Here is a 25,498-nt window from a genome sequence, read left to right as displayed (position 1 = left end):
ATTGCACAGATTATCTAGGATTGGGACTCAAACCACTCACTAAATTTAGCACATTGCCTGTTTTTTTCATTTCTTAACTGAGGAGTCTGTATATCTAGATGATTCCTAGAGTTTTTTGTTTGATAGTATTCTATGCTTGCTTTTGGATTATAATCATTTTCCTCACCTCTTTTTAGGATTCTGTTAAGATATATAAGGAACACTGTGGCTCTGTAGAATTAGTACTGGACTGGGAAATATAAAGTTGGCAGCAAGCCTACTAGCCACTCCACAAGAGAAAGATGAGCCTTTTTGTTCCCTCAAAGATTTACAGTTGTGGGAACCCTATGCAGGGTCCCTATGAGTCAGAACCCAGTTGACAGCACTCAATAACAACAACAACAATATGATACATACTTCATCTCTTTTTCTTTTTTAAAAGATAGGAAAACTGAGGTGCAGTGAAAGCAAATGACTTGCTCAAAGATAGTGGACCACTGATTCAGTCAAAATCAGAAATTTCAATCTGTAGTCACATATATTAATAAATGGTTTCCTTGCCACTGATGTTGGGAGGATTAGACCTAGAGTCCATCCTGTCCAATATTCATTTTCTCAGAATAGCTTCAGACAGCATTTGAACATCAAAAATATTTGTTAAATAATCTGTCACTGAGTGGTCCTCCATTAATTTATCTAAATCTATACTCTGCAATATTCAACCTCTTGAGGTGATGACCTTCTAATGTTTTCAGCACCATGACTACTGTATTCTTCAAGGAACTGTGAAAATGGAAAAATGACTGAGAATCTTCTCTGAAGCCCCTGAGTGATGGCAATTTCAGGGGTTAGAACTCGATATTAAAGGCCATTGATAAGGTAAAATAGGTTTAAACCCAAACCAAACTTACTTCTAGCTCATCAGTTCCTACTCATAGTAGCCTTGTAGAGCAGAGTAGAAATGCCCCCAGAGCTATAATCTTTACTGCAACTGACTCTTGCATTTTTCTCCTTTGAAGCTGCTAGTGGGTTCACAAGGCTGACCTTTTGGTTAGCAGCCAACTGCTTAACCACAGCACCACCAGTGGTTAAAATAGGCACATTGTTAAGTGAGTCGGTTTCGACTCATAACAACCTTGAATAGGGTTTCTGAGGAGCAGCTGGTGGATTTGAACCGCCGACCTTGTGGTTAGCAGTTCAGTGCTTATCCAATAGCACTACACCTAAGTAGGCATGTTGTTGTTGTTATTAAGTGCCATTGAGTCGGTTCCGACCCATAGCGACCCTGAACAGGGTTTCCAAGGCTGTAAATCTTTACGGGACCAGAACACCTCATCTTTCTCCGGCGGAGCGGCTGGTAGTTCCGAACTGCTGACCTTGCGGTTGGCAGCCCAATTCGTAACCACTACACTACCAGAGCTTCTTAAGTAGGCATAGGTGTCTGAAAAGGGGAGAAAAAACCCACCTCTTTCTCACTACAGAACGTATTATCTATTTTTTTCATTTCAAGGCTAGTACTTTGAGCTCAAAGTCCCAATGGAAAGAATACAGCGAACATCAGAGAATAGGGCAAATTAGGTTACCAGCCTGCCTTAGAAATGAGCTTCACTTCCACTGCCCTTTCAGAGCTCGGCATCCCTGGGTCAGTGCAGTGAAAGCACTATTTTTTCTGTGTCTAAAGCCCTGACAGATGGACATGAGCTTGTGATGAGATGGCAAAGAGGTGAAAGGAAGACAAGTAAGAAAGGAATAACAAGGGCAGGTAAAATTGGAGAGAGAGAGAAAAAAGATATCTTAGTTAGAGGAGAGAGACTAGCAGTCCTTAGTGATGGTAAATTCTAAAGAACTGTCCTAATTTTGTTCAAGGTTTTTCATAAATTCAGGAAAAGGACTGTGAAATTTATACTAGCTTTGTATATCCTTAAAGACATCTGATAGTTTTATGAGTGTCTCCTCAAAGCTAATTCCAAGTTGTCTTTACCTCTTTTTTCTGTGCTATTTTCCCATCAGGTTAAAGGAAATCTGAAGCATTATCAATATAAATTTAGTGAACGTCAGCAAGGAAAAATCTTGAGCAACCAACAATTTCTATTATCATTGTGTCACTGAGATGTCTTCTTTGGGAGAAATTGCAAACACTGTCAATTTCCGTACATTATTAAAACATAATCTTAGAATATTCCCTTTTAGAGAATGTATTTTGCAGGCTTTCAATATGTATCAAGCACAATGCATAAAACAAGGTTAGGGTGATAGTTGACACATAGCAAATACACAGAATTAAAATTATGAGTTTTATTACTGTCTCAATATTTTAAAATAAATTAAAAAGTGCAAATTAGAACTTACTGGACCTGAACATGTTTCTACTCTCTCTAAACAGAATTGATGTCTTTTCAATGTAGTCTACTTGAGTTTTACTCCTTCCTCATTCCACCCTACTCCTCACTCACAGATTGTATTTAGTCTAAGAAAATAAATATTTTTAAAGATTATTGAATGAATCTCTTCAAAATAGGTATAAAGTGATACTTATTTTCTTCTTCATCCCCCCCATTGCTTTCAAAGTTTCTACAATATATATATATATATTTCTCTCTCTCTCTCTCTTTTTCTTTTCCTTCTCTTTTTCTTCTCCCACCCTCCCCTTCCCTTTTCTGTGATTAGAGACTGCTGTATTAAGAGGGAGTAATAAGACCACACTAAGGCCAGGTCTCTACCAAGACATGAGAATGAGAATTGGGAAGCACCTAGAGAATTTGGTGTGCATAAAAGTAAAAGAAACAAAATAAAAGCCACCAAACATGTAATCCTTTTCTGGCAACCTCAGGGAGAAAATAATTTCCTTAGCCTGAATTATATTGCTAATCATATTAGGATGTGGGACACAAAATAATCTCTCTTCTGTTACCTGTCATCACAACGCTAAACTAAAAGGATGATTAACTCAACATACAGATAATAATTTAAGGACGGGTATCTACAAGAATTCTCTGATGAGTAATCAGACTTTCCCTAGAACTACCAAATTCTTTTTTATCCCAAAGTTAGTAGCTAGAGACATTCAGGATACATCGGAGTAGGTAGCAATTAAGTAAAAAAACAAAACACAAAAAACCCCACAAAAAACCACTATCATCAATGTATAGTTTTATCAAAATACTATTACTTTAACTGGAGATGCTCTCACTAAAAAAACAAAATCCATTAAAGCAAACTATTTTAATGGATTTAAACTATCCTTGTATTTCTGGGTTAATCTTGACATCTATAACACCTTTCTGAATTTACTTTTGTGGATTTCAGGTAGAGACTTTTTTTAAAAATGTTTTATTGTGAATTATGTGATAGTTTACATGGGAGAACATTAGTTTTACATTCATCCTATCATATATATCCATATATATCGTTTCATTGCCGTGGTTACAATCCCCTCCATGCATCACCCACCAACCAAAGGGTATACCCTGCAAGCCTGCCCCCCTGGTCATCAGCCCACAGCTGCTCTCCCTCTCTGGTTCTAAAGTCCCAAGCCGCTCCATCTCTCCACATCATCGTCTAGGTAGAGACAATTTTGTATTAATGGAATGACTTGGACAGTATTTTTACACTGTGTTGGTCTTCTGACCTTCCATTCTAAAGAGATAAAAAGCTTGTGCCGATGAGCAGTTCACTCAAAATTAATACTTTTATGGTGGGTTCCATCATACAACTAACTACAGAAGAGGAGAGCGCATCTGGAAGGCAGAAAATTTTACCAAACTCCTCCTTTTAACAAAAGGAGAGGAAGTCTGTGTTATCCAGAACACAAAGCAGCATTATTCTTATAACTCTGGTCCAGAAACATACAAATATCTCACAGTACCATGGTTGAGAGGGGGGAAATCCTCACTCAACTTGTAATGATCTCTCACGATTCTAAATCTACTAGACAAACCCGATTCTGGGTCAAACGACATAAGAATCCAGGTGTCTGGAAGCAGACAAAAAATGAATGAGCGCTCAGGGCATTCCCAATGGCGCGCAGAGCTTACCTTGAACTCCTTCTCTATGTTGGCCAGCTTGGCTAGCTCATTGCTAAGCTCCAGAGCAGTGAGCACGGGGTCCTCACTGGACAAGGACAGATATGCCGGGCTGGCCAGCCCCTTGTAGGCGTTGATCCTTGAGCGGGAGTGACTGAAGGAGTCGTGCCTCTGCTTTTCCATGCACTCTCCGCACTTGCAGAAGTAATCGTGCGGCCGCTCGATCCTGGCGCCCTTCATTAGCAGCATGTGCACCACCTCGTACTTCTGGCAGTGCGCCGCCAGGATGATGGGAGTGATGTCGGGCGAAAAGCGCGTGCCGTCCTCGTCGTAAGCATAAAAGTCGTCGTCCTGCAGCTCCTGCTCACAGGGACTTAGGGTCAGGCGCTTGCTGGCCGCGAAGCCTGGATGGTTAAGGATGGCCTCCACAATGCGCACGTAGCCCTTACTTATGGCGAGCAGCAGGGCGTCGCCAATGCGCGCCAGGTTCTCCTTCTTGAGCAGCAACTCTGTCACTTCCAGGTGCTCGTTGCCCACGGCCAGCTGTAATGCGTTCTGGCCCATGTAGTCCACGCAGTTGACGTTCAGCGTCTTGGACTCCTCCAGCATCTTACGCACCACGGGGATGTTGCCATACTCCGCGGCGTCTAGGAAGCGCTCCTCCTCCGCGGTGAGGCTGGTACCCCGGTCGTTGAACATAAAGGCCGGGCCCCGGACGGCCTGGCGCCGGCCCTTCTCCCTCATCACCGTCATGCGCCTCAGAGATGGGCTTCCCTCCACCGACCTAATCAGCACCAACAAAAAAGCAACTGTGGGAGATCAGTACAAATCTCCATCCCTCCCAAATATACGGACCCTTTCTAGTGTACACAGCAACCACCTTACTCTAATGGATGCTTGGGATTAGTTGCTAAAGAGTCGCTTGAAACTTACAACTGTACCTAACACATGCTGCTTGAACCCAAAGAGAGGCAGGCAGCCCTTCAGAATACGATTTCCTGTCCACTAGAAAACAACATTCAAATGTAATCATAATAAAAAAAACAATTTCCACACACCTACACCTCCCCGTATGGCGCCCTGGCTGGCGACCTTGGGCTAATGCATAGGATTGCAAAGTCTTTTGAACTGCCAGGTTGGTGGTTCAAGCTCACCAGCTGCTACAGGGTCGTTATGGGTCGGAACCAACTCAAAGGCACTTAACAACAACAACAACAACAACCAGGTACTGGTGTGGCACTGTGGGCTAATGCGTCAAACTGCAAAGTCATTTGAACTGCAAGGTCGGCGGTTCAAGCTCACCAGTTGCTCCTTAGAAACCCTACACAGGGTCACTATGGGTCGGAATCGACACGACGGTATTTAACGACAACAACAACCAGGTACTTGGCTACAAATCAAAAGGATGGAGGTTTAAATCCACCCGGAACACCTTGAAAGAAGAGCCTGGTAATCTACTTTTGAAAAATCGGTCATTGAAAACCCTGTAGAGCATCATTCTACTCTAACACAGGAGGTTACCATAAGATAGATGAACTATACAACAGCTAGTTTTAAATAGCATATAAGTCACTCCTTTGTGAGACAATTCCAGTTCACATCTTAATTTCTGTAACTCTGGATAAATAATTTTCTTTGTGCTTTCTTGTGGTGTAAAACGAAAATTTATAAACTTCTCCAGATTTTTCTCATGAGCTGATAAACTGACCAGTCATTGGAGATGGATATCATGTTTGATAAGGTGGAGGGTCAGAGGAACCGAGGAAGACCTCTAACGAGATGGATTGGCCAAGTGGCAGCATTGATGGACTCAAGTGTGGCAACAGTAGTGAGGTTGGCCCAGGATCCGGCAGTGTTTCGTTTTGTTCTGCTGTGAGTCAGTACCGACTTGATGGCACCTAACAACAACAATAAACTGGTGTGGTGCTGTGGGTGAATGCATCAGACTGCAAAGCCTTTTGAACTGCAAGGTCGGCGGTTCAAGCTCACCAGTTTCTCCTCGGAAACCCTATACAAGGTCGCTAGGGGTCAGAATTGACTCAACAGCACTTAACAACAATAACAACAATAAGCAAAAAGCTGTTTTAGAAGTTCTGAGTATCTGAAAAACAAAGAATGTAATTATAACACTGTGATTAGTGGTAAGATTTCAATGGCTATTATTATAGATACAAATATGCATGCTATGGGTCAGAACCAACTCGACAGCACTGAACATACAACAACAGTGTCACTATGGTGGACGGGTTTCAGTGGGGCGTCCAGAGTATGACAGACTAGAGGTGGACCACTTTGGAATGGTTTAGTAACTGAAAATCTTATGAACAGTAGCAAAACATTGTCAGCTATAGTACTGGAAGATGAAAATATTATGAATAACAGGAAAACATTATAAGTATAATGCCAGAAGATAAGCCCCTCAAGTTAGAAAGCTCTCAAAATATGACTGGGAAAGAGCTGCCAAATTAAGTTGACAATAATAATGACATGGATGGAGTAAAACTCAAAATGAGGAGAAACAGCTGCAAATATCCATTAATAATCAGAACATGGAATGTACAAAGTATGAATCGAGGAAAACTGGAAGTGGTCAAAATTAAGTGGAACACATAAAATGTTGACATCCTAAGCATTAGTGAGCTGAAACTGATAATCATATGGTTTACTGAGTCAAGAATGACAAACTGAAGAAGAATGGTGTCATACTCATTGTCAAATAAGAGCATTTCAAGATCTATCTTGAAGTACAATGCTGTCTATGATAAGAAAATATCCATACACTAACAAAGAAAACCAGTTAGTACCACTATTATTCAAATTTATACACCAACCACTAAAGCCAGTATTGATGAATTAAAGAATTCTACCAACTTCTTCGAGTTTTCATGTGGTACCCTAGGGGAAGCACTGGATTTCCAACCTGAAGGTCAGCAGTGCAAACCCACCAGTCACTCTCTGAAACCCTATACAAGGTCACTATAAATTGGAACAGACTAGGCAGCACATAATAACTTCAACTTCTTCAGTCTGAAATTGGTCAAACATGTAATCAAGATGCATTGATAAAATGCAAAAGCTGGAAACAAAGAAGAATTGGTAATTGGAAAATATGGCCTTAGTGATAGAAATGATGCTGGAGATCACATGACAGAAGTTTGCAAAATCAATGCCTTATTCATGGTAAATACTTTTGTTAATAACATAAATGATGACTATACACATGAACCTCACAAGATGGTATACAGAGGAATCAAATTTGATGAAGAAACTCAATATCATCAGCCAAAACAAAACCTGGGACAGACTGTAGAACAGACTATCAACTGCTCATATTCAAGTTCAGACTGAAGCTGAAGAAAATTAAAACAACTCCATGAGAGCCAAAATATGACTTTTATATTCCACTTGAATTTACAGATCACCTCAAAACTATTTGATGCATTAGATACTAATGACTGAAGACCAGAGGAATTGTGGATTGACATGAAGAACATCATACATGAAGAAAACAAAAGGTCATTAAAAATACAGGAAAGAAAGAGGAGACAACAATGCATGTCAAAAGAGACTCTGAAACGTGCTCTTGAATGCAGAGAAGCTAAAGCAAGTGGAGAAAAATAAGGGAGTAAGAGAGCTGAACAGAAATTATAAAGGGTAGCTCAGGAAGACAAAGTCAAATATTATAATGACGTGTGCAAAGACTTGGCGTTATAAAACCAAAAGGGAAGAACATGCTCAGCATTTCTCAAACTGAAAGAACTGAAGAAAAAAATTCAAGCCTCAGGTTGTAATATTGAAGGATTCTATGGGCAAAAAATTAAATGATGCAGGAAAGACCAAAAGAAGTTGGAAGGAATACACAAAATTACTGAACCAAAAAATAATTGCCTGATGGTCAGTCATTTCAAGAGGCACTATGTGATCAAGAACAGTGATCTTAAGGCTAGAGGTCTAAGCTGCATTTAAGGCACTGGTGAAAAGTAAGGCTACAGAAATTTACGAACTACAAATTGAAATGTTTCAACAAACTGATGCCAAGTAATTTGAAAGACGGCTGCCTGGTCAACTGATTGGAAGAGATCTATATTTGAGCCTATGCCAAAGAAAGGTTACCCAATGGAATTCAGAAATTATCAAACAATTACCTACATATCGCATACAAGTAAACATTTGAAGATAATTCAAAAACAGTTGCACCAATTACAGCAGTGCATTGACAGGGCACTGTCAGAAATTCTAATAAGATTCAGTAGAGGACATGGAATTAGGGATATCATTGCTAATGTCAGATGGATCTTGATTGAAATCAGAGAATACCAGAATGCTTAATCATGCTTGATTTACTATGTAAAGACATTCAATTGTGTGGATCATAGAAAATTTTGGATAACATTGTGAAGAATGGAATTTCAGAACACTTATTTGTGTTCATGAGGAACCTGTACATAGACCAAGAGGTAGTTGTTGGACCAGAACAAGAAGATCCAGAATGGTTCTAAATCAGGAAAAGTGTGTGCCAATGTTGTATCCTTTCACCGTATTTATTTAATCTGCATGCTGAGCAAATAGTCTGAGAAGCTGGTGTATATGAAGAAGACTATGGTAAAAGGATTGGACGAAGATTCTTTAACAACCTGTGATATGCAAATGACACAATCTTGCTTGCTAGAAGAAAAGAAGACTGGAAATTCTGATGAAGATCAAAGAATATAGCCTTCAGTATGGGTTGCACCTCAATGTGAAAGAAAACAAAATCCTCACAACTGGACCAGTAAATAACATTTTTGATATTATGAATAAAAGACCAAAGTTGCCTAAGACTTCATTTTTCTTGGATCCACAATTAACATTCATGGAAGAAATAGTCAAGAAACCAAATGATTTGGATTGCCTTATGCAAATCTGCTGCAAAAGACCTCTAAAGTGTTAAACAGCAAAGCTATCAGTTTGAGGTCTAAGGTGTGCCTTACTTGTGCATGTTGAAGTTGGACAAAGAATAAGGAAGATAGGAGAAGAATCGATGCTTTTGAATTATGGTGCTAGCAAAGAATAAAGTACCAGAAGAACAAACAATCTATCCTAGAAGCCAGAATGTTCCTTAGAAGAAAGTATGGCAAGACTTAGTCCCTCATAATTTGGACATGTTGTTAGTAGGGGCCAGTCCCTGAAGCTGGGCATCATGCTTGGTGAAGTGGAAGGTCAGTAAAAAAGACCTCCAATGAGAAGGAATGACACAGTGGCAGCAACAATGGGCTCAAATGTAACAAAACTTGTGAGGATGATGCCTCTGGTATGCATATGGTCACTATGAGCCAGAACCCACTTGAACAACAGGTGATGAAACTGAGGAACCATCAGTGAGGTGAACTTTGTCTCTCATTTATATGCTTTTGTGCATTTTGAATAGTTGTTAACCATTGTTTAAGTATTTTTTTCAAAAATAAAATTCAAGTTTAAAATTTTTATTTCTTTTCACTACTTCTTGTTAGGTGCCCTATTTGCAACAGAACAAAAAACGGTTCAGACCTGTGCCATCATTACAATTTTTCCTATGTTTGAATTCATTGTTACAGCCACTGTGTCAATTTATCTCATTGAGGGTCTTCCTCTTTCTAGCTGACCCTCTACTTTAACAAGTATGATATCTGTCTCCAGAGAATGGACCCTCCTGATAACATGTCCTAAGTGTGAGAGAAATAGTCTTCCATCCTCTCTTCTAAGCAGCATTCTGGCTGTACTTCTTCCAACACAGATTTGTTTGTTCTCGCAGTCAATGGCATAGTCAACATTTTTTTCAAATCAAGTTAATAATTTTTCTGTCTTCCCTATTCATTGTCCAGCTTTCACATGCATGTGACACAATTGAAAATGCCGATATCCTTTGTAGAAGATTTGCCCAATGCAATAAGTTATTTGATTTCCCGAATGCTGTTTCCATGGGTGTTGATTGTGGATCCAACTAAAATAAAATCCTTAGCAACGTCTATCTTTTCTTTGTTTATTGGTCTGGTTGTGGGGACTTGGTTTTCTTTAAGTTGTGGTATAATCCATTTGATCTTCCTCAGTAAGTGCTTTAGTCCTCTTCACTTTCATCAAGCAAAGTTGTGTCTTTGCATATCGCAGGTTGTCAATGAATTTTCTTCCAATCCTGATGCTGTATTTTCCTTCATATGGTACAATTCATCAGATTATTTTCTGGGCATAAAAAAGTTTTAAACTATAGGTGGAGAATCAGAGAAAAAGAGAAAGATCCCAGTGAGATGGATTGGCAAAGTGGCAGCATCGATGGGCTCAAGTGTGGCAACAATAGTGAGGTTGGCCCAGGATCGGGCAGTGTTTCATTCTGCTGTGCATAAGGTCGCTCTGAGTCAATATCGACTCGATGGCACCTAACAACAACAACAATTGGCAACACCTATATTATAACCTTTACTGAAGCTAAATAAATACTATATATTTGTCTATTAATAGCAAGTTATGGGTATGTAGTATATTGGGTGGTACGTCTTCCCATTATCCAGTGGTATGTGTGTGTGCATGTGTGTGTATATGTGTGGAGAGAGACTGGTGACTAGGGGGGATACAAGGTTGGTTGTATGGTGTGTGACTGAGGTATGTGTGTATGTTGCTATGATGATGATTCTTTTTTTAAAGTTTTAATTGTGAATTGAATGGAAGTTTACAGAGCAGATAGATCACCAGTTTTACATTCAACAAATCATATACTTTGTTTCATTACAATGATTATAATCCCCTCCATATACAATCAGTTAACAATATTTCTATTCATCTTAGCTTTTTTTTATTTTTTTATTTAAAACACTCAGGCATATATAATAATTTAAACCAACAAAGGGCACATTCTGCAAGTCTGTCTCCTAGCCACAAGCTCTCAGTCCCTCTCTTTCCGTAAATCTAGAGTCTTCTGCTGCTCTCTCTCTCCATGTCCCCATCTCTGCCTCCATCTCTGGTGTCTCTGCTTCTCTGGATAATGTCCCGTATTCTGCTTGTACTTTTCTCCCTTGATGGTCCTAGGGTCTTCTGTTTCTGGACTGTAAGATTAACTACTCCCCCAGTTTTGTTATAAAACATTGACCTTTACATTTATGACATTTGCAATTAGTATTGATAACAATATTGAATTATAAGAATCTTATCCCCAACTCTTTTCACCAGACTGATCTGGATAACATGAAAACTATTCAATGGGGACTCCATATGATAATGATTCTTCAGTGAATAAGAACTGTATTCCAAGACCAAACTCTATTATAAGAATTTCAATGAAATTTTGCAATATTGCCATTGTAATAAATGGATGTGTTTTAGTAACTATTAATGGTATGGACTATTAATGGTTATTTAAGTTTTTACTATTAAGCTCCAAACCAGCCCTCTTCAAATGACTAGAGCTTTCATGTTGTATAAAACGTGAATTTTGTAGTTACCACGGAAAGCTTATAGAAAGTATATATTCCTACCAAATATGTCAATAAAAGAGAAGACACATATATACATAAACAAATATTTTATATATATACAGAATTCTAATCTGTATGAGTTTTCTTTGGGGAAATGAACCATTATTAAAATGTCACATCTAATTGAAAGTACTTTTTAAACTAATGATTGTTACCTATAAATAAAACAATTCAGCAAAACTACACCTTTCTCCCCCAAAGAGGCTGAATTCATAATACTAGGAAATGATTCTTGCATACATTTTTTCCTTTATATTTCTTATATTTTTTATGTTATTTATTAAGTTTCTTCTATTTCTTCTACTTTGGGGATTTATTCCTTCCATATTGTATATTTGAGCTGAAACATGTGATTTAGTAGTTTACAACACAAGTCACATTAGTTATTTTGATTTTGTTAAATTCAAATTCTAACACTGAGTTAAGTGTGAAGTTAGATTTCTCAATTAGAACAAACTACACTGCTATTTCAAAATAAAAGAGATGACTTAATACAACTTATGTTCACAGGGAATCCACAACTGGCAGTAACGGCTTCTTCCTTTTCTTTAATGTTTAATTTTCTTTACATTATTAAGATAAAACTCATGTGTCTGGATGGATAGAATGTTATGAGTCCATGTTCAGTTCATCCACAATATATAAACATGACCTTAGTCTTAGATGTTTTTGACCTAGCATCTTTTCTAGTTCTCTTGTGGATTGCATGAGAAAAGAGGAAGAAGAAAAGTGAGAGGAGGAGATGCTTAACTTTAGTAACGCAAACACTAAAATAATTTTACCACACATTTCGCTACCTTCATGTCTCCAGCCAATAGTCAACTTGCTCAGTGGTGCAAGGATACATTTTACAAGGACTTCTTTCTTCTAAGTGCATTGCAATACCACTTAGAAGCTCTACAAGAAACACATTTAAGTTCCTTCATGGCTGCCATGAATGGCTGGTAATATATGACCAAAACACTGTAAGGAGAATTTTTGTTTCATGTTTTATGAAACAAATTTTAGCACCTTAGTACTTGTCCAAACTCTTAATCCGATGAAAAGTTCTTTCTGAGAAATATTTTGGGAGTACCACAATCTCTTATGTTTTACTTTCTTCAGAGACAAAACTTCAAGAAATCATCCTGTTTTTATAGATTTACCATATATTCATCTGACTTCTTCTAATAGTTTTCCTGTAAGTGTGACCTGAGAAACCCTTTTGTCGAAGGGTCACCTGGCATATATTTAAAATTTTGGATTTCTAGCCTCCATTCCCAATGGACCAAATCAGAATCTCTCAAGTATAGGGCACTAAAACATATATTTAAAATTAATATCCTCTGTACTTATGTACACACTAAAATTGGTGGTTGGTTATATGCTATGGAGTTGGTTCCAACTTATAGTACCCTTGTATAGGATTTCCAAGCTGTAAATATTTACGGGAGCAGAAAGCCTCATCTTTTTCCCATAGAACAGCTTGTAGTTTCGAACTGCTGGCTGTGAAATTAGCAGACCTACTCGTAACCCACTACCTACCAGACTAAAACTGGGTACCTTCAATAAAACCAAAAGAAAACACTAAAGCTATCCTGATCAGTCAGTGACCCAGACCATGGGGTTTTCATGCTCTTATCACCGTGGTTTGCCAAAACATAAAGCTAAAATTTTACGTTGAGCAGTGAAGGCTAAGGAACATTCATCTAAATTCTCTATGCTCTATTATAACTTAAAAATTGATCCCCAGGAAACGATTTATCCAAACCACCACCACCATTAAAAAATGTCTGCAGAAATGCCTTCACCAATTACCATTCAATACCATGTTCTTTTTTCTTTTTATCAAGGACTGATATTTTAAAGAGGTTAACCACTAGGTTGGTGGTTCAACCCACCAGCTGCTTCTCAGAAACCCTATACAGGGCTGCTATGAGTCAGAATTGACTCAACAGCACTTACCAACAACAACAACTGCATCTTCTTGAAAACTACTGTTAAAATGACTGTACATCGTATCTCTTAGGAGGATTCAAGTGCTAAAGTCATCCCAAAATTGTATATAAAGGAGCTTCTCTTTCTCGATGAGTTTGCTTCCTTTAATCTAATGATATGAACTATGCTGTTGTGAAGTGCTGTTGAGTCAGTTACAACTCATAGCGACCTGCATAGGGTTTCAGAGGAATAGCTAGTGGGTTTGAACTGCTGATCTTGTGGTTCGAAGTCCAGTGCTGATCTACAGTGCCACACCAACAATTTGGGGTTCAGAAATTTAGCTTAGATCTGTTGTTGTTGTTAGGTGAACTGAGTCGGTACCGACTCATAGCGACTTTATGTACAGCAGAACGAAACACTGCCCGATCCTGGGCCAACCTCACTACTGTTGCCACTGCTGTTCATACATTCCATGTTCCAATTTTCAATGTATGTTTACAGCTGTTTCTCTTCATTTTGAGTTGTGCCTCATCAGCAACTGAAGGTCCTGCAGGTTTTTCTCTCATGGGCTTTACTCTATTTGCATCATCACGATCAACTCTACTTTGAGGAGACAGCTGTTCCCCAGTCGCATTTTGAGTGCCTTCCAATCTGAGGGCTCATTTTCCAGCACTATATCTGACAGTGTTTCTCTGCTATTCATAAGGTTTTCAGTGACTAAATATTCGGAAGTAGTCCGTCTCTCCTTCTTCCTAGTCTGTCTTCGATGAGTGGTGGTAGCTTAGATCTAGAACTGCTTAATTACCATCACTATCTGACACCAAATTTGTGCTACAATCTCCTCAATGATTTCTCATCTGAATTTTAAATCAGTTATCCTGTATACCATGTGTTTTAATCCTGTTTTATTATAGGTTACCTAAATTCTTTTTTAAAATCAGCCTATTGCTAAATATTTGCTCATGTGTGCCAACAATGCCTGGATATCATTTTGCTACCCACAGAGATTAAAACTCAGTTATAAACTGCTCAGTTGAGTTCTCAGTCTCTTCCCTGGCCCCATCCTCTCACCTGATCTCAGGTCTCACATGTACAACTAACTGTCTGTCCCCTGGACACATGTACCACTGTCTGCCCCAACTCACCTTCTCCCTTAATAACTTCTCTCTTTTAACATGGTATCTCAGACTAGTTATTTAAGTTTAGAACTTTTGCAGTTATCTTTAATTCACTGTCTTGATCCTGTCAGTCATAAACTTTTAAAGTGTCTCCTTTGGAAGGTTTCTTGTACTGAAATCTTCCTTCCAATTCTCACTGCCAGCTCCATTGTCCAGATCTTTATCAAATCATAAATGGATGAATATAGCAGCTTTCCTGCAGATAAGGTTACACAACTTGAAGAATATTGTCAATGTACATATTGTTGTTGTTAAATTGTTATCAGTTGTTGTGAAGTGCCGTCGAGTCAGTTCCGACCCACAGCGACCCTATATAGGGTTTCTGAGGAGTAGCTGGTGAGCTTGAACCACCGACCTTGCAGTTCAAATGTCTTTGCAGTCTGCATTAACCCACAGCGCCATGCCGTCAAATCAGTTCCGGCTCACAGTGACCTTGTATAGGGTTTCCAAGGCTTTAAATCTTTGTGGGAGCAGAAATCCTCATCTTTCTCCTGTGGAATGGCTGGCGAGCTTGAACCATGAGCCTTGGTGTTCACAGTCCAGTGCTTACTATATGGAGTCACTGCACTCCCTGGAATCCTGATACAGGGTTGCTATGAGTTATAACCAACTAGACAATACTTAACAACAGTAACAACACAACAACAACTTTGTCTTAAGGAAGAATTTGTTCAATGCCTTTACTTCTCTAATGAACTCTGGATGAACCTGATCACAGAGCACTTTCATGCAGACAACATGCCTCTCCTTTTAAAGTAAAGCCATGATGCTTGCTGTCTTGGGAGAAGAAAGAAATGGCAAAAAGGAAGTAAAAGTTAGAATGTGGATCCCAACAAGTTGAGAGAAGCTTTGTGGGCAGGAGATACTTGCCCTGCTTATCTTCTGAGACCTGGGACAGTAAAGGACAGCTAAGCATGGGAATGGTATAGGCAAAAAGCTTATTCAAGTCACCTTCAGCTCTCCTATGGTGTGGACCCTGAGCTGAGAACCAAGGAGCCTGCACCAAGTCTAGGAACAGACTGCTGGAGCTGCGAGTGGGGTGAAAGTTCTTTCAGGCATTCTGGGTCTCCAACATGGGAAACTGAACGTAAATCATGTATGCCACAAAGCACAACTGAATTCTTACAAAGGCAAGGATCAAGAGTTACATCCACTGACAATCAGTACCCAATTAATCAAGGAATATAATCATTGACTAAAAGAGTCAGAGGGCACTACTAACTCTGCCTGCTTGAGGGGACACAGGACTTTTCTCTCCCAATGTCCAGATGCTCGAGAGAAGAGCAGGGAGAGGGGGAGACTTTCTGAGAGGCTAAGTGGTTTTATGCCAATGAGAGAGTACTGAGGCAAAGTCAAAAAGTATTCCAGTTCATACATGCATGGGTTTGAATTCTCAGCCTTGGAGCAGGCAGAGTTAGTTAGTAACGCATTGCTTAACTCACTGTGACACCATTGTTCTTTCCAATACAGGGCAGAATATGCTTATATACTTGTCATGTGATGATAATTCTGCTTATCAAGAAACTCAGCCCAAGTAGTAAATAACTTTTTAAAAGTCAATGAAGATTATAGAATTTGGGTATTTGAGTTCAGAGGTCCACTCCCAGGCTATCTCTACTTATGCTGCCTATGTTGTTGTTGTTAAGTGCCATCAAGTCAATTACAACTCATAATGATCCTATATAAGATTTCCAAGGTGTTAAATCTTTACAGGAACAGAAAACCTCATCTTTCTACCATGAAGAAGCTGGTGGGTTTGAACCACTGACCTTGTGATTAGCAGTCCAGCACTTGTCCAGCATCACCAGGGATCCAAAGAATAGCTTCTAACATATCTCTTTAGATTGGGTCATAAGCTCCTTAGCACTGAGTAACAAATAAAATTATTAGAGAAGTCACCTCAAATCCTTTTTTTGAAATGAGGTGAAGACTTTAAACAATTCCTCAATCCATATAGCAATAAAGCAAACAAAGAAATTACACCATCAATGTGAACCAAAGCAACGATAATCACACCAAAATTGTTTTGACTGATAAATTCACCACATAAAAAAATGAAAGTTCCAACTGGCCAAGATCCAGTCATTCATTGTGTGTGAAGGGCAGAAGGAGCCACAGAAGATAAGAAGCTGAAATGAGCCCAGAGGAGGGATAGGGGGGTGGGGGGTGGGCAGAAGGTCAGAGAAAAACTGTCATATGAGCTACAGTATTGGGGATGGTGATCTTCGGAAGTGGCAATAAGAGCAGAAATAAAGGCACTGACAAAAGACAAGAAAATCAGAGATGAAAAGTAGAAAAAGAGATTAACTCCATAGTCCCTCTGACAAGTAGGTACCTGTCAATCAACATGGCTGCCTCTGGAGACATGTGCCATCTATGCAGTTTGCCTATGTGTATGTTACTGGGAGGAAGAGAGGAGACAGCCTTAATTCTGCCATCCAAAAGTCACATTTGAAGATTTCTTAGTATGTGTGTTTATGGAGGAGAAACTGGAGTGGGGGACAATCTGAGCTTCAGTAGCCTATAAATATGCCAACAGGTAAGGCTAGATGATGGCAGCCCGGTAAGTTCAGATGTCCTGGGGAACATTCAGTTCAGAAAGTCCAGGGCTATAGTTAGTCCCATGTCCCACACCACCTCCTGTTGAGCCTGAATCTATCTTCATCACATACAGGTCGATAACACATTTGCCATGCTAACAAAGCAGCAAGATAAGACACTCCATTTAAGAATGTGGGAAGCACAGCTTTTATTTCTAAAGATTGATTTCCCATGAAAACAAAATAAAAATATAAAGATCTTAGCACTTGCAAATCTAGTGAGCTATTTGGGTCTCCATAGTAATTAATTCCCTGAAGAGTTTCTGTTGACCTGTGCTATGTGCATATTCTGATTCTTTCAAGTGTAATTTCTATAAATCACTTAGATATATGCTAAATTTGGTTTATTCTCCAATGACTATGAAAGACACAAGAAGCTGTTATATATATTTAAGGAGGGAAGCTGTGGCCCCTGTCACCATTGCTTTCCTTGTCATCCCTCTCATGAAAGTTCGAGTAACTCGTTGACAGATTCTTCAGCAGGTAAACCCAGAAAAGCAAAAAGATGCTTTGTAGTGCTTTGTTCTCTCTAAAAGTCCTCTGCAAGCAGAGGTGAGGACCCCTACCCACTGCCTAAATGCCCTCTTGGTAATACTTCTTAAAGGCATATACCCAAGAAAGCATTTTAAAAAATGGCTTCTAGAACATAGATGTTTATAATTTTAGGAACTGCATTTTGAGTATAATACCATTAAACCAATTATTGTATTGGTTGCTAATTGTCTGCTTTCATGTCTGTCTCTGCAATAGTATTGTAACATTCTGAAGTGTAGAGATTGCCTTTAATATTTTTTTTAAATCTGTATGTGATTCATTGGTAGCATTTTGGTGATCTTTTGGAGGGAAGGATGCATAGATAAATGTGTTGTTGTTGGTGGTAGCCACCATGGAGTTGATTACAACTCATAGTGACTCTGTAGGGTTTTCAAGGATCAGCTGGTGGTTTTAAACTGCTGACCTTGTGGTCGGTGGTCCAGTGCTGATCCTACAGCGCCACACTAGGAGTCCATAGATAGATGTTCCTAAGAATGAAGATCAGGGAAGCAGACATTTTCTTCCCTTCAGATTAATGAATACCGTTGGTAACATATGCTGATGGGTGAAAGGAGGAAAACTGGAATTTTTCTAAAAAGGAATGTCATTAATATTTTAATGTAAATAACCAGAAATTAATGTACTGTAAGCAATCTTTTTTTTTGAAATGACATTTCTGCTTAATTACACTTAATTCTTAGTTATATCACAAAAGTATATGACTAATTCCACCATTAAACTTGTTGTTATTGTTGTTGTTCAGTGCTGTTGAGTTGGTTTCAACCCAAATGACCCTGAATAGTGTTTCCAAGGAGCGGCTGGTAAGGTTGAACTGCCAACTTTGTGGTTCAAAGCAATCTTGCAGCACATTAACCCACAGCGCCACATTAGGAGACTCCATTAAACTTATTGTTTTTGTTGTTAAGTGCCGTCAAGTTGATTCTGACCCACAGCGACCCTGTGTAGGGTTTCCAAGGAGCAGCTGGTGAGCTTGAATGAACGTCCTTGCAGTTCAAATGACTTTGCAGTCTGATGCATTAGCCCATAGTACCACAGGTTGTTAATGCTAAGATTTATATTTTGTGTGCCCCCTGATATAGCATGTATTTCTTTTTCTCACTGTAGCACTGTGGGATAAAGCATTGGACTGCAAGGTCAGTTTGAATCACAAGGTTGGTGGTTCAAACTTAACAACTGCTCCTTGGAAACCCTATACAGGAACACTACTAGTTAGAACCAACTTAATGGCACGTAACAGCAACAACAACATGATTATCCTAAAGAAATATGACTTTATGCAAGGTCAAAATCAAGAGATGTGGAATTTGAAGTCCTGGTGTGGTAATATAAGATAAGCAGTGGACCAGTAACCATGAGGTGGTGGTTCAAACCCACCCTTGGAAACCCTATACAGGGTCATTATGAGTTGGAAACAACTCAACAGCACTTAAAAACAATAACACAACAATTAAATTTATCTTTTAAAATAAACATATTTTCTCAGTGCTCTCTACAACTCCTTTTTATTATTTCAGGGTGATTTGTGACTATGAGATTAAATGTCTACTACAATCTGTAATTAAACACAAATTGAGATAAAATAAACTAAACAAATAAAAATTTAAAAGTTCTACTGACCTAAGAGAAGTTCAGACTTGACGATTTAAATATCTTAGTCACTATCACTTGTATACTTTTAACCGCTAACGTTATTAGAAGCAAAAGGATCCAGTTTTCTACCATTATCCTCCACATTTGAAGTCACCCTGTGACCTACTTTTCACATGCAGAGGTCCTATTTGACAATATGTATTTAGAACTGCAAAATGGATGTAGACTATTAGCACTGTCAAGGTCTTAACTGATGACACATTTATGGATATTTAAATCTCGTTTCTTAAAAAGGTCTGGGATGATATCTATAATGTCACTTATTTTAATATTGCAAAGAAAATCCAGGATTTTTTTTTTTTTTTAAGTAAGAGAGTTTTTGACTAGATAATTGCAGCCAAATACCCCTGACCTAGATGCTAATTTAAAGACAAAAGTCTGTAACAATCCCATTGTTTTCATAAAGTTACTGCTGAGCTCCTTATGCACTAGTGTGAAGTCTTTCTCCAAAAGGCCACAACTCAAGACCTCTATATAGGTAAGGCTCCTGCATGCTTACCTTGGACAGAACACTAATCTGGCTCCCCTTCCAAGCCAATATTGTGTTATACTGAAGGCAGTATAAGGACAGGATTGAGAAGGAAGACTGCTTTTCCAGAGAAGAGCTGGCCCTCTTTAAGAGATTGTGGAAGGCCATTCACTGTTAGTTGAACATACTTCTTGAAGGACAAATCTCAATCCCTGGCCAGGCAATTAAAAATATTCCTCTTTACCAATAGCACACAAGCTTGGTAAAAAAGAGCTTTGTTCTTCTCATTATATTTCCTGCAGTATTTTTTTTTTTTGCCTATTATAAACTGGGATACAGACTTCTGGGATATTTCGGGCAGAAGAAGAGCTTAAGGGTTAAGATTGATTAGAGAGACCAAGAGAGAGAAAAGAAACACACACAGAGAAAGACAAACAGATATTTGCTATTTCAGCACGGTAATGAAAAGGCCCCCAGATTCTAATTTATTCCTCAAATCGTGGTCCATTCCTGGCCTGGGATCCTCTTACCTCCCTGATATTAAGAAAAGAAGTAACCATAAGTGATACTTGGCAGGGCATCAAGTGTGCCTTGGGTAGCTTTTTCTTCTCTTTCCCCATTTTTAGCCCTCCTACTTAGCTTGTGAACTTTCTCAAGTTGTTCTGCTGTAAGCAGTCAAATTGAAATGATAAGTTAATTGGATCTTACCAATGAATTAACACTAATTAGTACTTTCCTCTCTTCCTTCTTCCAGGAGTAAATACCTTTAAAATTTCTTTAAGCAAGAAATGCTTAACTCAAAGGAGACCACAGTGTAAACAGCAAAACCCTGGGAATCTGGTGACTTCAGGTGGCTACTGTGAATTAGAAGTCCTGGTGTGGTACTACTATAGGATAAACACTGGACTGCTAACCACAAGGTCATGTTAGTTACAAACTGCCTAAATTTAGCTAATATGGGATATTTTGAAGAATATTAAAATGTTTGAATTGGGATTCATCTCATCTAGACCTGGTGTGGTGAATTAAAAGTCAACTTTCAGCCTCAGTTTCTTAAGTTGTATAGTAAGAGATTTGTTGTTGTTAGGTGCATTGGAGTGGGTTCCAACTCACAGTAATCCTGTATAGGGTTTCCAAGTCTGTAAGTCTTTACAGGAGCAGAAAACCTCATCTTTCTCCCACAAAGTGGTTGATGGGTTTGATCTGCTGATCATGTGATTAGCAGTCCAGTGCTTATCCTACAGACCCACCAGAGCTTCTAGAAGTAAAAGACTGTTAAGTGCTTTTGAGTTGGTCCTTAATTGGGTTTCAGAGGAGCAGCTGGTGAGTTTGTAATACTGACCTTTCAGTAATCCAATGCTTATCCTACAGCACTACACCAGGACTAGGTGAGATGAAATACTTCCCAATTCAAACATTTTAATATTCTTCTAAATGTAGGCAATTTGTAACTAACATGATTTTTGGTGGAGGAGGGCTTCAGATAACCCTCATGGCACACTGTGAAGGTTATTATTTACTCCACTTGTCCATAAAATCAGTTTTTCTTCTGCAAGCTTGGTTCTGATAAGTAATATTGTCTTCATTAGGACTTAAAGGAATACTTCAAACAGAATCCTACAGATTTTTTAGTTTCAAAATTACCTCCTTGAACAAAAAGAACAAAAACCAGCAACACAAATGTCATCTTCCATAAAACTAAGAGACATTTACATAAAGATGGAAAAGAGATTAAATGAAGGAATGTTAAATTACTTAACAGAGTGAAAGAAAGTCTAACTAGAGAGCCTTTAATAGGAATCAAGTATTTCTACCTTGCTCAATGTCAGCAAAGGTCCAGAAATTGGAGGCAATAAGAGAAGTCTTAGAAAGTAGAGATGAGGCAGAAATCTAAAATAGAGGAATTGACTGAAAGCCTATATAAGGAGTAGGTAGAAACTCTTTTTAGATCCTTTACTGCCAACTGATAGGGTCAAGTGTCTACCCTCCCATAAGATTAGAATATGGAATTTCTAGAGATATAGAGACAGAGAATATTCAGATGTAGGCTACTAGGCCCAAGGGAAGGGATTAATAACAGGGTAATTAAGTAAAAAATACATATGAAAGAGAGCTCTAGGTAGTGCAAGCAGCTTGTGATTGACTGTTGACCTGAAGGTTAGAAGTTAAATGTACCTAGCAGTACCATGGAAGAAAGGTGTGGCAATTTGGTTCTGTAAAGACTGCAGCCAAGAAAACCCAATGGAGCATTTCTACTCTGTACTGTATGGAGTCTCCTTGAGTCAGAATCAACCCAATGGCAACAATCCCCACCCCCCCATTGGTACTTATGTAACCCACCATGTGTCTGTCAGTTTGTCATTCTGTGGTGGTTTGTGTGTTGCTGTGATGTTGGAAGCTATGCCACGAGTATTTTAAATACCAGAAGGGTTTTCCATGATGGACATATGTCAGAGGAGTTTCCAGACGAGGAAAAAGGAAGGAGAAGTGGACCACTTCTGAATGACTAACCACTGAAAACCTTCTGAATAGCAACAGAACTTTGTTTGATATAGTGCCAGAAGATGAGCCCCTCAGGTTGAAAGACACTCAAAATATAACTGGGGAAGAAATGCCTCATCAAAGTATACTTGACGTGAATGGAGCAAAGCTTTCAGGGTCTTCATTTGCTGATGGGGCACAACTCAAAATGAAAAGAAACACCTGAAAATATCCATTAATAATCTGAGCATGGAACGTACGAAGTATGAATCTAGGAACACTGCAAGTCCAATAATGAGATGCAATGCATATAGATTGATATCCTAAGCATTGGTGAACTGACATGGAGTGGTATTGGCCATTTTGAATCTGACAATCATATGGTTTACTATGTCAGGAACAGAAAATTCAAGAGGATAGTGCCACATTCATCATAAAAGAGAACATTTCAAGATCTATCTTGAAGTTCAATGTTGTCTTTGATAGAATAATATCCATTCATCTACAAGGAAAACTCAGGAGAAAGATGAAATTTTCTGCTTTTGTGAAGATTTAAAGCCTCAGAAACCCTATACAGGGTCACTATGAGTTGGAACTAACTCAACAGCACTTAACAACCACAAGAAAGAAGACTGACCAGTTAACACCACAAATAGTCAAATAAATAAGAAAAATTCCAAGATCTGAAGGAAAGACAAAGTCTCCAAATTGAAATGGTGCACCAAGTGTCCAGCTCAAGTAACAAAAAAGACTACAAAAACAAACAAACAAAAAGCACACACTAAATCTTACCTTGAAATTTTAGAATATCACTAATGAAGAAGCAATTCTAAAAGCTTCCTAAAGGGAATACAATTTAAAGGTAACATATAAAGAAAGTCAAAGGCCCCTAGAAGGAATGTCTTCAGGAAAATACACACAATTTGACACAGGTGTAGATTTAGTAAGAAGCAAGAAACAGATGGGACAAACATTTACTCCAAGGATATCAGGGAGTAATTATTAAAAAAAAAGAAAAGAAGGTAGTCTTACTATATATATTACTTGACTCAACAGTGAACAATATACATGGTCATAATAATGAAGACATTACTGAGAATACTTGGCTCAACAGTGAACACTATACATAGTCGTAATAATGAAGACGTGACAGAGAATAACAAGATAGCAGTATATAAAGATGTTTATGAAGTGGTTGCTTCTAGGGAGTGAAACAGAGTGGACAGAAGCAAAAAGGGAGGGAATCTGGGACTTGTAGGGAATTGTTGGTTTAATTTTCTTAAAATACTTTTTTTTTTTTAAATCAATATTTAACTTCTAAAACTATATTCATGGGTTACTTTGATGTCATATAAGATAATTTAAAACAAATGAGCAAGAATGACAACTCTATATTGTAAATGGAGTCTTGGTGTGGTAGTATAGGATAAGCACTGGACTGTAATCACAAGGTAGAAAATTCAAACCCACTAGCCACTCCTCAGAAACCCTATACAGGGTCACTTTGCATCAGAACCAACTCAACATCACTTAACAACAATAACAACATATCATCCATGGAGTCTCTGGGTAGTGTGAATGGTTAGTGTGTTCAGCTGCTAACCAAAAGGTTGGAAGTTTGAGTCTACTCAGAGGCACATCTGAAGAAAGATCTTCTGAAAAAAATCAGCCATTGAAAATTCTATGGAGCACAGTTCCACTCTGACATACATGGAGTTGCCATGAGTTGGAATTGACTAATTTGTTTGTTGCTTCCCATTATACATATTGAAATTGCTACTCTAGGGAATAAAACTGCTAATACTATTTAAAAATGTCAGATTATTAATGAAGCAGAATACCATACCATGCTATTCTTGAAAATTAAACTGTAATTGTGGGAAGAACTGCTTCTTCCTTAATGACACTAATCAGACTTTGGTCCTTAAAGTCCAGATTCTTGTCTCTGGAAATTCAATAGTTCCTTGGAGAATTTTTGATTTCTGCTCTAGGAATAGGAGGGAAGTTGTGCTTCTAATGTGATGGTGGTGGTGGTGGTGTGCTGTGAAGTTGGTTCCGACTCATAGCCACCCTGAATAGGGTTTCCAAGGCTATAAATCGTTATGGGAACAGAAAGCCTCATCTTTCTTTTGTGGAACGACTGGTATTTTTGAACTGCTGACCTTGAGGTTTGCAGCTCAACTTGTCATGACCACATTACCAGAGCTCCTTCTAATGTGATAGCCAAGACAAAACTCAGAACACTGTCCTTAAATCCACAGGCTGACTAAATCTAGACTAGAATATTCACATGAAACCAGTGTAACAGAAACTAGCATCCAACTAGATAATCTGGGTTACAAAGTACTGTGGATTTATCTTCAGCTTCCTTATCATACAGAACTGAACATCAGATTCTCCAGTACTGATTTGCTGGATAACTTTACTTCTCTGTGTATTAATTTCATAATATGTCAAATGATGACAATGATACAACTTGCTCTAAAATGGTGTGATCCAAGTTAATGAGCATAAATGATAGATAGCATGAAGTATTATATAAACACAAATTGCTGCTTTTATGATGATTAATTTTTTTAAATGTTTTATTGTGAATTATATGATAGTTTACATGAGAGAACTTTAGTTTTGCATTCATTCCATCGTATATCATTTCATGGCCATGGTTTCAATCCCCTCCATGGATCATCTTCCAACCTAAGGGTATATCCTAGAAACTCGTTCTCTACCCTTCTCCCCCACCCCCCAGTCTTCAGCTCACAGTCCCTCACCCTCTCTGGATCCAAAGTCCCCAGCTGCTTCATCACTCCACATCATCATCTCTGTCTCCATCTCAGGCATCTCTGCTTCTCTGGGTAGGGTCCCGCTCTAGGTTCTTCTCTGTTGGTGGTCCCAGAGACCTCCACTCCTAGACTGGAGAAATAATCACTCCCTTCCTTGCTACAAAACGTCTACCTTTGCATTTCCAGCCCTCACAACCCATCTTGATAACTATTAGTCACTACAGTATCGTGAGTAACCCATCTTTATTTCATTTCATCAGCTCCACCTAGACAGATTGGATAGTACTCACTGGTGATTCTGCCTTCCTCCATGCCCCCTAGCTCTAGGTTCCCTCTTGAAAGCTTGTAAGCCAGTCACTTCTTGCCTTTGTAGTCCCTCCCTC

General features: G+C 38.7%; 1 protein-coding gene across 1 annotated transcript in view; it reads right to left on the bottom strand.

Annotated features, from left to right (window-relative positions):
* Positions 1 to 25,498, bottom strand: part of TRPC3 (transient receptor potential cation channel, subfamily C, member 3) — a 111,712-nt gene that overhangs the window by 78,428 nt on the left and 7,786 nt on the right. Inside the window, exon 2 of the mRNA XM_006866273.1 lies at positions 4,014 to 4,785. Coding sequence (XP_006866335.1) covers positions 4,014 to 4,785 — 772 coding nt within the window. The remainder of the gene's footprint in view (positions 1 to 4,013; positions 4,786 to 25,498) is intronic.

The sequence above is a fragment of the Chrysochloris asiatica genome, unplaced genomic scaffold (genome assembly GCF_000296735.1).
Source record: "Chrysochloris asiatica unplaced genomic scaffold, ChrAsi1.0 scaffold00088, whole genome shotgun sequence".
Taxonomy (NCBI): Eukaryota; Metazoa; Chordata; class Mammalia; order Afrosoricida; family Chrysochloridae; genus Chrysochloris; species Chrysochloris asiatica.
This window is presented reverse-complemented; position numbering and strand designations above follow the sequence as displayed.